We start from the raw sequence: 14,837 nt of genomic DNA on the forward strand, positions 1-14,837 counted from the left end.
AACTTGACAGTAGCATTAATCTATGGCAAATACAGACAAAATACACTCACATTAAAAGATAAAACTAATGTAACATAAGTTAATTACTTAAAGTAACTGTAAATCACAAACACCAATTTACTTTGAAATAGACTATGCACTACACTCATAATTTACAGAAATTCTGGATAATAGATGTTAGCAAGCATCTGAAAACCCTAAAAAATATAGCTTTTTGACATAAATGATGGGTTTTCAATGAGGATGCTGTAGCCAAAAGTTTCTAAAATGCACAAGTGAAGCTTACAACTGACGATACAGCAAGAGTTTTTTTGCAGCAATCGCAGATGTTTGGAAACGCACATTGTATTGTGATACACTTGGGTATTGACACAATCAGTGAAAGATTATGTGAAAAGACACAAATGGAATTGTAGAATGTTAGAATGTAGAATTTCAAATTGGAGCTATGTGGCACCCATGGTCTCACACAAAGGAAAATAAAGTGTAACTGGATAGATAAAAAATCTACTCACCAAGTGGCAGCAGGAGATTATCCAATTACAGTATATTGTCACAAATTCATTTTTGTCATTGTTGCAAAGCAAAATATGTAAGTCAGCTTGTATATGTAAATAAATGGGAGAATTTCATGGATTTCTTTTTCCTTGGCTGTATGACCAGCAATGGTCTCAACATACTGAAAGTTACTTGTATTTCTGTTGATGACTCTCCATCGAAGGTAATACTACTTCCTCTCTACCACAAATTCCTTAACCTGCTCACAAATTTAGTTGGATAGTTTCATGAATAAATGTTGCTGTGGTACTAAGTCAATTTTTTTGAAGTTAAGAAGTATTCCATCTACCAGTCTGCCTACATTCATTGCTTTCAGGATGTCATTGACAAAAATATGAGTTAGCTTTGATATGATTGTTGTTTATTCATTCTATTTCAGACATCTTATTATGTTTGAGCTTGGGATATTTTTAAGACTCTACTAATGATGGATACAAGTGACACTGAATTGTAGTTCTGTGGGTCAGTTATCAACTCTTCTTGCAGATGATGAGTATGACCTGTTCTTTCTTCAACCACTACACCATTTGATTGTTTGGGGAATCTTTGGTATATTACTGTTGAGAGGAGGCAGAGGGGCAAGTTTTAACTGGGTGGTACTCCTGAATCATCTTCGTACAGAAACATTTAAAAATATAATAGAGAAAATTTGAAAGTAGGTTTGAAATCATTATATTAAGTCCAAGATAATGTATAGTCAATACATCAAAGGGAAAACGGTACAAATTAACACTAATGTTGTAGTTTAACGTTTTTTTAAAATTTTTTTTTATTTTCAAGATGCACAGTCTGATCATAGCTGTTATTTTGTAAAGGTGCTTTGGCATTAAGATGCGAACGAGAAGAACTCCCTCAGTATGCTGGCTTGTGCTGGGCTGCAGCTGCTAGATGTGAAGGTTCATTGGGGAACAATCCTGCAGAAGCCTGGGCTCTGGTGCGTGCTGCCAGGCAATTCCTGTCAGCAGAAACCAAAGCAGCATCTCTAGGCTGTACTGGTCCTGGTGCTGATTACCTGCAGGTACTTACGTGTCAGTCATCTCCACAGAAAAAAGTCGTTCAGCTAAGTTTACTGGCACATATTAGCAAATAAGTTTTTTTTTAATCAGTTACTAACTGTTATAAGTTAAATTGTGTATAAGTAAAATCACCTTACATTTGCTTAATAATCCATATGCCATTCTCTCTCAATTTAGCGTTTTCCGTATGAATTTCATACCTGATTTTTTTTAGATGTTTATGTAAAATGTCTAGTACATGTATACCAGGATTTCTCAAAATATTTCAGTGGGAGCTGCTCCTGTACAGAGACATTCCTTAGACACCCACCTCACTGTTATAAATGTAATTAGTAGTGATACCATATAAAAACAACGCATATGTTAGTTTCCACATGTATTTTTCTGTAAGGTCACAATGACACTCTTTGCTGAAACATGGAGTAAATTTGTAATGACAGACAATAAATACTTCAACCATATCAGTATATCATTAAAGAACTATGATTAAAATAGTGGATTAAAACACTAGTAGTGGAAATGAAAATTCATTCACATAATCATCTTCTGTAGGTCCCTTTATTAAGGAGAATCTTCAGGGATGTAGAATGAGCCATTCCAAGTGTGATGAGGTTCGGAACTTCATCTGAATTAGGGCTTAACAACTCGCTTATATTGAGCACGGGCACGAGCATGAGCACCTGCACCTGCTCAGGCTCTTGCTCACGAGTAGTTGCTGCATGGTGGTAATAAGGGGGAATGAGTGTGCAAACTGCGGTGGCAACAACACGAGAGAAGCACCAACTCTGAAATAGGTTAGAATCAGTTTTGATAGCAGTGCTCCCTAATAGCAGAAATGGCGAGTCAGCATTATGTAACACCAACACTGTCTTCACATTTCGATCTGCAGAGTGAGATCTTTTTACACAAAAAGATGGGTAGTTGCAGCTGAACATTTACGTCCATTTCAGGTAGAACAGTCTCATGTGGTGCTATTATAAAACATGAAAATCATGTCTCACATAGGCTATGGCAGATAATGTTAAGAGCCAGCTTGGAAAATCGTTGTGATGTCTGTGAAAGTGTAGACATCACTGGCACACAACTCGATTTGACTTTCTTAGCACTTTTGAAGGAAATGTAAAAAATGTGAGTTTTTCATGGAATTTATTAGTTTGTGTGTGTAAGGTCAAACACGTTGGGGAAATGAAACAGGATTCGTAGTCCAACTGAATGGGAAATGAAAAAGCTTCCAGTACCCAATTCATGCTGAATTGTAACTGGAAGTAATTGATCTGTAATGTGACAGGTAACATTAAGACAGTTTAGATTTCTCCAAGTATTTCCTTCAGGATCGAGTTCCTCATTTAGAAAGTCTTGTCACAGATCTTCTCCCTGTTCCCTATGATGACGGAGGGAGATACAGTGGTTGTTGCTCACAGGCACGTGCTGACCATCTGCTCACAGAGTCCATTTCCTATGAAGCCCTGTTCTAAATGATGAATAGTGCATTCAGACAGAGAGAATTCGTGAAAGAACTTCCTATCTTAAATTTATTTAAGCTGGAAAATTAAAGGTTCCATATGGGAGATTAAAAATTTCTTATGCTACACATGAATTTATATATTCCAAAAATTTTGTGAATGTAGTTGAATTACTAGCCTACCACCCCTCCCTCCCTCCAACTTTTTTTTAAAATGCGTACACATGAAGAGTGAAATACTTTATTGAAAGTTCAATCCAAAACTTTAAATTTTGCCTAGATGTGTGGGACACTGTTGGTTCTGTACAAGACTTGTGCAAATTCTGGCATTCTAAATGTAGGTTTGATACTTAACAGAAACTAAACACAAATTATACTGTTATAACTTCAAGTTGAACAAATATATTTCAAGGAAGACGCAATACATGAAAGTCACAGATCAAGTAAACAGAGTAAGACGTGTGTACACTTTAAAGGTCAAATCATAACTGAGTCTGAGTCTAGCGGCTGCTGGCTGGCTGGCCGCTTAGGTGGGACTGCTGCTGCATGGCTGGCAGACAGCACCGCATGTAGAGGATGCATGTAACTGTGCGGCGGCACTTTGAAAGATTGGCGAGTCGCAACACTTTTCCCCCTTTTGAAGTCTTTGCACAGGTCTTGGTGGAGGTGGCCTGTAGATTTCTAACGTCCATAGGTATTGTTTGACTGGTCCTAAAGTCTCGAGGATGAGGCTTCCGGTACGGACGGACGGGTCCCCGATGATAACAGGTTGAGATGACAAGACACGTGGGGTCGAATCTGCTGGGGCCCCCAGTACCAATCTGCCCGTTTCAGCAATTCCAGTTGTTACAATAGGAGACATCGGCTATGTGTCCACTTCCGTAGGATAAGGAGGCGAGTAGAGTTGCTCCGACAGATGATGGTCATCTGGTTCCTGCATGGGCACGTCTCCGGTGGCGTCAGTTCTTGTGCTGGCACCGATATGATGGTGAGAGGACTGCGTTCTGAGTAATCAGAGATTCCAGTATTCCGAGTGTCAGGTAGAGCTGAATGTGGTGTAGTGGTATCTGGAACAGGCGTTGCCGGCACACCGCAGAAGATGAAGTAGCATGCGGGGCTGTCGGCCATGTAAGAGCTCAGTCAGTCTGTGGTCGTCCATGGAGGTGAAATGATAAGAAGCCAGAAATTGGAGAAGCACATCATCAGCAGCAGAAGTAGTCAGGAGTTTCCTCATATGAGCCTTAAATGTGCGGACCAGTCATACAGCCTCACCATTTGACTGTGGATGGAACAGAGGGGCCGTGACATGCATGACGTCGTGACGGGACAAAAATCCGCAAAATCGGAAGAGGCAAATTGCAGACCATTATCAGTAACAAGAGTAGAGGAAGGCCTTCCAAAGAGAAAATGCGAGCTACAGCATTGGTGGTTGCCGCAGAGGTAGGCGACATGCAACGGACAATGAAAGGAAAGTTAGAGTATGTGTCAATAACGAGAAGCCAACAAGTACCTAAAAAAGGTCCCTCGAAATCAGCGTGAATACACTCCCAGGGCTTCTCAGGCGAAGGCCACAGTGACAAAGTTGACTTCGGGGTGGTGGCCTGTGATGCACAAGGGCTGCAGGCAGCAACCATGTGTGTGATTTAAGAGTCGATACCGGGCCTGTACACATGACGGTGCGCCAGAGATTTTGTGCGAGACACACCCCAATGCCCTTGGCGAAGGAGGTGCAAGACCGAAGCACGCAAAGACGCAGGTACCACAACATGCGGCAAAGCATTTTCAGTGGAAAGGAGGATAACACCATCCCTAGCCGTGAGGCTGTAATGCAAAGCGTAGTAGTTCCGCAAGGGATCAGAAGTCTTAGTGGATGGATGACCTGGCCAACCCTTCTGAATACAGGGTAAAATCCAGGAGAGGGTAGGGTCAGGACCCGTAGCAGCCGCCAGCTGGTCCCCAGTGATAGGGAACCCGTCCACAACCCGCTGCTTGACAACATCCAGATGGAAACACAAAAGCTCGTCCCTATCGAACGCCAGATCAGGACCCATGGGAAGGCAAGACAGTGCATCAGCATTCACATGTTGAACTGTCGGCCAGAAATGAATCTCGTAATTGAAACGAGACAAGTAAAAAGCCCAATGCTGGAGGCGGTGTGCAGCCTTGTTGGGAAGTGACGTTGATGGATAAACAAGGAAATAAGTGGTTTGTGATCCGTAATAAGATGAAATTTGGATCCATAGAGAGAAACACCAAACTTATGAAATGCATAAATAATGGCCAAAGCTTCTTTTTCGATTTTAGAATACTTTTGTTGGGCTTCTGTGAGCGTTTTGGAGGCATAAGCAATATGTTGTTCAGAACCGTCAGAAAAACGATGCGGAAGGACTGCACCGACCCGTTATTGAGAGGCGTCCGTGGCAAGAACAAGATGTTGGCCAGGTCGATAAGTAGCCAGGCATGGGGCCTGTTTCAGCATAGTCTTCAATTTCTGGAAAGCTGCATCCCATGACGTGGACCAGTGAAAAGGCACTTTTTTATGCAACAGGAGACGCAACGGCTGAGTCACCGAAGCAGCAGATGGTAAAAACTTGTGATAGTATGCTATTTTCCCCAAGGAAGCCTGCAGTTCTTTAACAGATGTAGGGCGAGGAAGGGTATCGATCGCAGCGACAGTTTGCTGAAGTGGATGAATACCATCCCGAGAGAGTTGAAACCCCAAGTACATGATAGAGGCCTGAAAAATTTTGATTTCTGAAGATTACACTTCAGACCGGCAGTCTGTAAGACATGAAAAAGTGTGCAGAGATTTTGAAGATTTTTGTCAGTGGTGAAGCCAGTGACAACAATGTTGTCCTGGTAATTTATACACCCAGGGGCAGTGAGCAATAATTGTTGCAAGAATCGCTGAAAGAGAGCAGGGGCGCTGGCAACCCCAAATGGCAATTGTTGTTATTGATAGAGGCCGAAAGGCGTGTTAAGGACCAGAAACTGCCAGGAAGCAGTGTCGAGAGGAAGTTGATGATAAGCTTCTGACAGGCCAAGTTTAGAAAAATACTGGCCTCCAGCAAGTTTAGTGAACAATTCTTCAGGTTGAGGCATAGGGTAAGTGTCGATAAGGCATTGAGCATTTAGAGTGGCTTTGAATTCACCACAGAGACGAATGTCACCATTTGGCTTAGCAACGACAATGACGACAACGACAGGAGAGGACCACTCACTGGAAGTGACAGGAAACAAGACCCCTGAAGCAGTGAGACAATCCAGTTCCTGTTTGACCTGATCACTAACGGCCACAGGAATGGGCCAAGCCCGAAAAAACTTAGGCCGAGCAGTGGGTTTGAGCATGATATGAGCTTCAAAGTTGTTTACACGGCCTAACCCAGGAGAAAAAAGGGATGAAAATGTCGTCGACAAGGAATCCAGTTGAGCATAAGGAATAGCGTCGGAGACAATATTGACAGTCATCTAGGGAGAACCCAAAAACGCGAAACCAAAAAGATTCTCCGCGTTACTATGGTCGACCACAAATATGGGAACAGTGCGAATGACAGATTTGTAAGATACCTCAGCATCAAATTGTCCCAAGAGAGAAATCTTCTGTTTATTGTAAGTCTGTAATTGCCTAGTGACAGGTGACAGGATTGGAGAACCCAACTGAAGATACATCTGAGAATTCATGATAATGGCAGCAGAACCAGTATCCACCTGCATGCGAACATCTCAACCAAGTATTTGGACAGTAAGGAATAACTTTCTTTTTACCAAGCCGTGTCCCAGTCCCTTGGTGGACTGAGGCATGCCACAACACAGTTTTCACATGGAGATGTGCTTTCTGCATTTTTAACCATCATCCTACAATGGCAAACTGCATTAATTATAAACAGATGCATGCACAGTGTCGTGACATTCTTCGGGATAGCAAAAAATCTAGCTGGATTTCATTCTCTAGTTCTTTTAACAGTTCCACCCCTGCTTCTATCATTTGGGCCGACTTCAGACAACTCTCTGGGACCAAGATCCATTCGCCAATTTCCATCCTGACAGTAGCAGATGATGTTATTGTAGACCCTATTGCTACGTCCAATACCTTGGGCTGCCATTTTGAAGAAGTTTCGAGCTCTTCCCACTGTCACCCTGCCTTCCTCCATTGGAAATGAGTGAAGAGCTCAGGTGATACCGTTCTCTTCTCAGAATCATGAATGCTACAATGCCGTCTTTACTATGAGGGAACTAGATCATGCTCTGAGTTCATTCCGATCCTCCACCCCAGGGCCAGACGCTGACCTCAATCATATGTTGCAGCACCTTTCTCTTGCGGGCAAGCACTTTCTCCTTAACACGTACAGAGCACATAGACTTTGAAGAGTGCTGAGTGAGTCTGGGCAGAGGACACAATTGAAAAATCTGTGTCGCCAGATGTACTCTGTGGCCTGATACAGGGCGAAGAGCTCGGCTGTAAATACTAAGCAGTGTGCCAGAAGCCGATATCAAAAAACAAAGGCGCCACTGATGAAGGCACACCTGACCCCACGGTCAGTCCCAGAGCCATCAGTGTACACAAAGGTACTATCGCGAAGTTCTATGCAAAGGTTGTGAAACTTATGGCAGTAGAGCAGCTGGGCAGAGGGCACATTTCCCGGACTTCGGCATGAAGCCACCGTCATACCCATACCTAAGCCCAGGATGACACAAACCTCCCTTATAGATACAGCCCCATCTCTGTCACGAGCTGAGTTTGCAAAGTGATGGAATGTATGATTCATGCCTGGCTGGTTTGGTGGCTTGAGTTGGAAAATTTACTAACGAATGCACAATGTGGATTTAGAGTGCAGCATTCTGCAGTTGATCATTTTGTTACTTCGTCCACCCATGTCATGACTGGTTTTCTGCAGAAATCGCAGACTATGGCTGTGTTTTTTGATATGGAACAGGCCTACGACACCTGCTGGAGAAATAGTATCTTCCATACTCTTTACATGTGGGGCTTCCATGGCCGCATACCATTTCCTTCAGGAATTTTTAAAAGACTGACTTTTCAAGGTACGTGTGAGTTCTGCCTTGTCAGACACTTTTATCCAGGAAAACAGTGTGCCTCAGAGTTCTGTCTGAATGTTGTCGTCTTTGCAATCACAATAGCCTGTCTCCCTCCAGGCATCTGTGACTCCCTTTTTGTTGATGATTTTGCCATCTATTGCAGTTCTTCACAGACCTGTCCCACTGAGCAGTGTCTTCAGTGATGTCTTGATCGTCTTTACTCCTGGAGCATCGACAGTGGCTTTCGTTTTTCCATTGACAGAAATGCCTGTATGAATTTCTGGCGGTGCAAATGGTTTCCCCCAACATCTTTACATCTTGGGCCTATTGCCCTTCCATTCATTGAAACTATGAAATTCCTGGGGCTCATGCTCGATAGGAAACTCTCCTGGTCCTCCTACGTGTCTTACCTGGCAGCCCGCTGTACACGGTTCCTCGATGTCCTACGTGTCCTCGTTGGAATTTCCTGGGGTGCCGATCGAATCACCCTTCTCTATTTGTACCGGTCCCTTGTCCATTCGAAACTTGACTATGGGTGCTTTGTTTACGCATCTGCACATCCATCCCTCTTATGCAGTCTTAATGCTATCCACCATTGTGGCATCCATTTGGCCAATGGTGCCTTTTACACTAGCCCATTTGAGAGTCTGTATGCTGACGCTGCTGAACTACCACTGTCCTACAGCCATGACTTTCTCCTCAGCAGGTATGCATGCTATTTGTCTGTCAAGTGTGGCGACCCATCCTATGCCTCCTTCTTCGATGATTCCTTTGATCACCAGTATGGGGCATGTCCCTCTTCTCTGTTACCTCTTTCAGCATTTGCTGTGATGGCTTAACTTCACACTACCTGCAACTTTCCCAGTGGGTGTGAACCCGTCACCACCTTGGCTTCGTGAAGCGGCCCATTTTAACTTTGGCCTTCATTCGCTTCCTAAGGACATTACTCCAGCCTCGCTCTATCGCCTTAAGTTTCACAACCTTTGCATGGAACTTTGCGGTACTACCTTTCCTTTGTGTACACAGTTGGCTCTCTTGACGGACTGTGGGGTAGGGTATGCCTTCGTCATTGGCACCTGTGTTTTTCAATATTGACTTCTGGCACACTGCTCAGTATTTACAGCCGAGCTCTTTGCCCTATATTAGGCCACAGAGTACATCCGCCGACACAGACTTTTCAATTGTGTCCTCTGTTCAGACTCACTCAGCACCCTTCAAAGTCTATGTGCTCTGTACACTGCCCATTGCTTAGTGCAACACGTCCAGGAAAACTGTCACTTGCTCACTCTTGGTGGAGCCACTGTGATGTTTATGTGGTTCCTGGTCATGTCGGTTTGCCAGGAAATGAGGCTGCTGACACTGCTGTCAAGGCTGCAATCCTCATACCTCAGCCCACTAGTTCCTGTATTCCCTCTGATCTCTATCTTGCTGTCTATCAGGAGGTGGTCTCCCTTTGGCATCGCCAATGGTCCTCCCTTCACGGGAATGAGCTCTGGCTTATTAAGCCTCTCCCAGCAGCTTGGACGACTTCCTTTCGGCCCTCCCGCCAGGAGGAGGTTGTTTTACCTTTGTTGTGTGTTGGGCATGCCTTTTTAGCCATCGTCATTTGATAAATGGCACTACCCCACCACTTTGTACGCATTGAGCCCAAGTTTTAACTGTCCACCACTTCCTGATGGAATGCCCATTTTGTAACCATTTACGTTCCTGCTTGGATTTGCCATCTGAGTTATTGGCCATTTTAAAAAATGACTCACAACTTGCCGACTGTGTTTTACTTTTTATCTGCAAAGCAATATGGTGAAGGCTATTTAATTTTTAGTTTTGGACCTCCATTCCTGTATGGTGTCTTTTTTTAGCCTGTTCTCCATGTCCCTGTGTTTAGTTCTTTCCTTATGTCACTTGGGACTGACGTATAGCTGTCTTTTAACTCCTCTCTGTCTCGTGTTCTATAGTTTTGACTTGGGCATGTATGATCCCAGTTGTTTTTGCACCCTAAAGCAAAACAAAATAAACAAACAACCATTTAAAAACAGCCAGATGGATGTTAAAGATGAGCCTCGTTTGGGATCTCCTTCGGTGTCTACCGACAATGCTCGTGCTAGGGACATCATCAGAATTGTGCATGCCAGCCAAAGGTTGACTGTCAGAGAAATTGCAGAAGAATGTAACATTTCAGTTGGATCTATTATGAAATCCTGACATAGCATCTTTGAATGCATGATGTTGCCGCCAAGTTCATCCCATGGCTTGTGAGTCAACACCAGAAAGATCTTTGCCTTGTAATCTGTGAAGAGCTTTTGGCTCGCACAAATGAGAGGGAGATGTTCCTTAAGAGAATCATAACTGGTGATGAGACTTGGGCTAATGGTTGCAGTGTTGAGACCAAGTTTCAGTCTTCACAATGGGTCAGGAAAGGTTCTGCAAGATCAAAAAAAAAGTTGGTCAGGTCAGGTCAAATGTCAAAGCCTTGCTGATAGTTTTCTTTGACTTTGAAGAATTAGTTCGTCATGAATTCGTGCCACAGGGACAAACTGTTAATCAATGGTACTACCAGGACCTGTTGTGACACCTGCGAGAAAATGTGAGAAGGAAATGGCCTGAAATGTGGCGAGACAAATCATGGCTCTTGTGTTATGGTAACGCACCTGCACATTTGTCCCTGTTGGTGTGTGACTATTGCACAAAAAATGAAATTACTGTATTGCTTCATCCTCCGAACTCTCCAGACCTGACACTGCAGACTTTGTTTTATTTCCAAAATTGAAAACCCCATTGAAAGGACAAAGATTTGCAACAATATATGAGATTTAAAAAAATCGCAGACAACTATTTCAAAGGGGACCATGCACAAGAAGCAAAAGAAAAGTGTAGAAAAAATTTGTGGACAAAAGTTCCAGAAGTTTTTGAAGAAATCTTGTATATGATATTGCAGCATATTTCTGAACAACACGGGCACTGAAATATTGTGAAATTAAAAATATTTTTTGTGAAGTGCTGTGTAATGTAGTAAACACTAAATAGGTATGGAGTATTTGACTGTTGTAGGTTCCTCCAGTCAGGGAGTGAAAAACATCTATGTTTAGGGTTTATTTAGTTTTGTATGCAAATGTGACGTACATTTTTGGGAAATGTACCCTTATCATACTAATAGATGCCATCTTAACTCGAATGTTTATCCGCTTCATCTGTGATGAAAGAAACAACACAGAAGATAAACCAGCAACCCATGAATATAGCCTGATGTTCTTTGATAACCATGTAATTTCTTCTTCCTTTAATATTGTTATTTTATCTTTGGACTGCATATGACCTGTGTATATTCTTTGATGAATCTGTATGTCTTCTCTTAATTTTGTAATTTTATCTTTGGGCAGTATTATGACCTGTGTACTGTATCACAATTAAATAATATCTCCTTGTATAGATCATATTCTGACTGAGCTTGTGATGGTTGTTCGATGTTAAAATAAACCATATACATGTTATTGCACTTAAGTGGTGTAAATCTACTACAGTGGAAATTCAGTGAAACAGTTACTGTGATAATGTATCATATTTTGTACTTGATGTTGCCATATTTGGCAGAGATATATTTTTGACCAATTGATATACATAATGTGAATGTCCAATTTTACAAAAAGTTTTTGCATTTGTTTTCATATTATAAGGTTGTAGGAAATCGCATACTTCTTTTATCGTGTCTTCTACCTTGCAGTACCTCCTGTGAAGTTGGCAGCCAGTATTGAAACTGGTGGAGGATAAATAAAATTGTACAGTCGTCACAAAAAATTGTTTTTTCCAAATATTTATCGGCTGTAGATAAACACTTGAAGAAAGCTTTATTACAATTTTGTGACTTTTCAAGCATTCTGGATGAATCTATTCTAAATGCTTGTCTTGGGTTTGCCGCTGAATAACATTGTGCTAGTCCAACAATATTTAATTGAAACAAATGTTAGATGTCTTCAGATGATTGTAGTAGCTGTCTTCACTGCTGCAAGACACAACTGGTGATAACTGCGCGGCAGCAATGAAACTTATCAGGAATTACAAGCACTGCTTCCTGATAAATTTCAGCACCACCGCGCAATTGTCATGTGTCGCATTTTGTGGCAATGATGACAGCAACTAACACCATGTCAAGATGTCAAACAGTTGTTTCGATGAAATATTATGGGATGCAAACAATGTTATCTGGCATTAAGCTTGATAAGTGTATTTGTAACAGATTTGTCAGGAAAGACTGAAAAAGTCACATGTGACACCTCTATGGGGAAGAAACAGCTAACTACGTACATGAGTTTGACAAATTACATAGTAAGGGAGGTGTATTACAATGCACAATGGCCATTTTAGATGCCATGAAAAGCAAACCATTCCTAAGTTTTCTAAATTTAAACATTATACTGACTTGCCAGTGCTGTTATTGGAACGAAACGACAAGCAAGTGATGCAGAGAGAGAGAGAGAGAGAGAGAGAGAGAGAGAGAGAGAGAGAGAGAGAGAGAGAGAGAGCTTGGGGGAGAAGGGGTTATGTCATATGCAATAGGAACTGCACATGGTGTCCATGAAATTATCACTACATGTAAAGATCTCTTCTGAGCTCTCTGTTGCATGCTGGGATTGGGTAGATAGTGCTACCTGGGTATTAGCATGATCGATTAAACAACAAGCTAAGGTTCGCCAAATGTCAAAATACACGCAGCTTGAATACTGAATGCAATAAGCAATTGCACTATGACGACACACCATGTTTAATCCCACAGATAAAGTTCTGGATAACACAGCAGTTTCGCTGCTCAAGAAAGGTGGCTAACTATTTTGTGGAAGACTTTGAGGAAAAAGCATTGTGGTTAATGTATGGACTTCATAATAGATACACTACCTATGTTTCTCCAACATTTGAACTCACTCTATTTGAACATTCAGTTCACCAAGTAAGTGAAAAAAAGGTGACAGCTTGCCATTCTTGGATGTCATGGTTAGAAGGAAAGCCAATATAATATTTTGGGGTAACTCTTCAAGTCAAGCAAAAGTTTTCAGAGTCCAAAAGCGTGTAATACGTATTATTTGTGGAGTAAATTCATGGACGTCCTGTAGAAACCTCTTCAAAGAACTGGGTATACTAACTACTGCCTCTCAGTATATTTATTCCTTAATGAAATTTGTCCTAAATAATATATCTCTTTTTTCCAACAAACAGCTCAGTTCATACATACCATACTGGGAGCAAAAATGATCTGCACAAGGACTTAAAAGCACTTACTTTAGTTCAAAAAGGGGTCCACTATTCAGGAACACTCATCTTCAATAATTTGCCAGCAAACATAAAAAATTAAGTTACAAATAAAGATCAGTTTAAAAGGAGCTTGAAACACTTACTAGTGGTCAACTCCCTCTACTCCATTGACGAATTTTTTAATAGAAACAAATGAGGTATTGTATATATTCATATTATTAGTATTGTTATTTCAGCTTAAAAAAAAAATAAAGAAGAAGACTTGTTCCACATCCATGAGGATCTCCTCAGCACGGATCTATGGAACGAAAAACTAATCTGATCTCTAGTCCAACAGAAACCTGGGACTTAGTGACTACTGCAGACTGACTTGCTCAGAGTTATGTTTGCATTCTGCATGCTGTGGTACTGTCTCATGCTCTCTGGAATGTAGAACAGACGTGGTCTCAGATCTTGACAACCGGCCAGATCCTCCAGATGTTCTACAGAATGATAAATGGATACACCATCCATTCCAGTAAACCCAATTCGTTGTAGAGATGTGAGTGAAAATGCAGAGGAGTCTACTGCAACTACTTTATTGCCGTATTTTGGTGAAATGTCTCAAGAATAGAAAGAATCTTCAAAAGACACAACTTTTTTTTTTGGTCCACCAGCAAAATTGAGAAATTTTTGAAACTTCCTGGCAGATTAAAACTGTGTGCCAGACTGGGGCCTGAACTCGGGACCTTTGCGTTTTGCGAGCAAGTACTCTACCATCTGAGCTACCCAAGCACGACTCACGCCCCGTCCTCACAGCTTCACTTCTGCCAGTACCTCATCTCCTACCTTCCAAACTTTACAGAAGCTCTCCTGCAAACCCTGCAGAACTAGCACTCCTGAAGGACAGGATATTGCGGTAGTAAAGTTTGGGTAGCTCAGTTGGTAGAGCACTTGCCCGCGAAAGGCAAAGGTCCTGAGTTTGAGTCTTGGTCCGGCACACAGTTGTAATCTGCCAGGAAGTTTCGTATCAGTGCACACTCCGCTGCAGACTTAAAATTTCATTCTAGTAAAGTTTGGAAGATAGGAGACGAGGTACTGGCAGAAGTGAAGCTGTGTGGACGGGTCGTGAGTTGTGCTTGGGTAGCTCAGATGGTAGAACTCTTGCCCGCAAAAGGCAAAGGTCCCGAGTTAAGAGTCTCGGTATGGCACACAGTTTTAATCTGCCAGGAAGTTTTGTATCAGTGCACACTGTGCTGCAGAGTGAAATACTTATTCTGAGAAATTTTTGTTTTGTCAAGGACGATCTTGGGCTTAAGAAATGCAGCGTGTATAAGATCCCAAGTCATTGTAGGAAATCTTATATGTGGCACACACATTGTGCCTTGCAAGAACATTGCGTAGAACACCATTGATATGCATGCCTTAGCCAATACATTTGTGGTTGTGGAGCATTGCTTGAATGCGGGCCATCACATGTTTTATGAGAAGATTGAAGTTTTATCCACCGCATCATCATTTTGGGATTGGTTTTTAAGGAGGCT

The 14,837-nt window shown here is 42.1% G+C and overlaps 1 protein-coding gene across 1 annotated transcript in view; it reads left to right on the forward strand.

The window, feature by feature from the left end:
- The window catches only part of LOC126331554 (40-kDa huntingtin-associated protein), a 76,765-nt gene that overhangs the window by 26,368 nt on the left and 35,560 nt on the right, over positions 1-14,837 (forward strand). The window contains exon 3 of the mRNA XM_049996503.1: positions 1,374-1,576. Coding sequence (XP_049852460.1) covers positions 1,374-1,576 — 203 coding nt within the window. The remainder of the gene's footprint in view (positions 1-1,373; positions 1,577-14,837) is intronic.

The sequence above is a fragment of the Schistocerca gregaria genome, chromosome 2 (genome assembly GCF_023897955.1).
Source record: "Schistocerca gregaria isolate iqSchGreg1 chromosome 2, iqSchGreg1.2, whole genome shotgun sequence".
Classification (NCBI taxonomy): domain Eukaryota; kingdom Metazoa; phylum Arthropoda; class Insecta; order Orthoptera; family Acrididae; genus Schistocerca; species Schistocerca gregaria.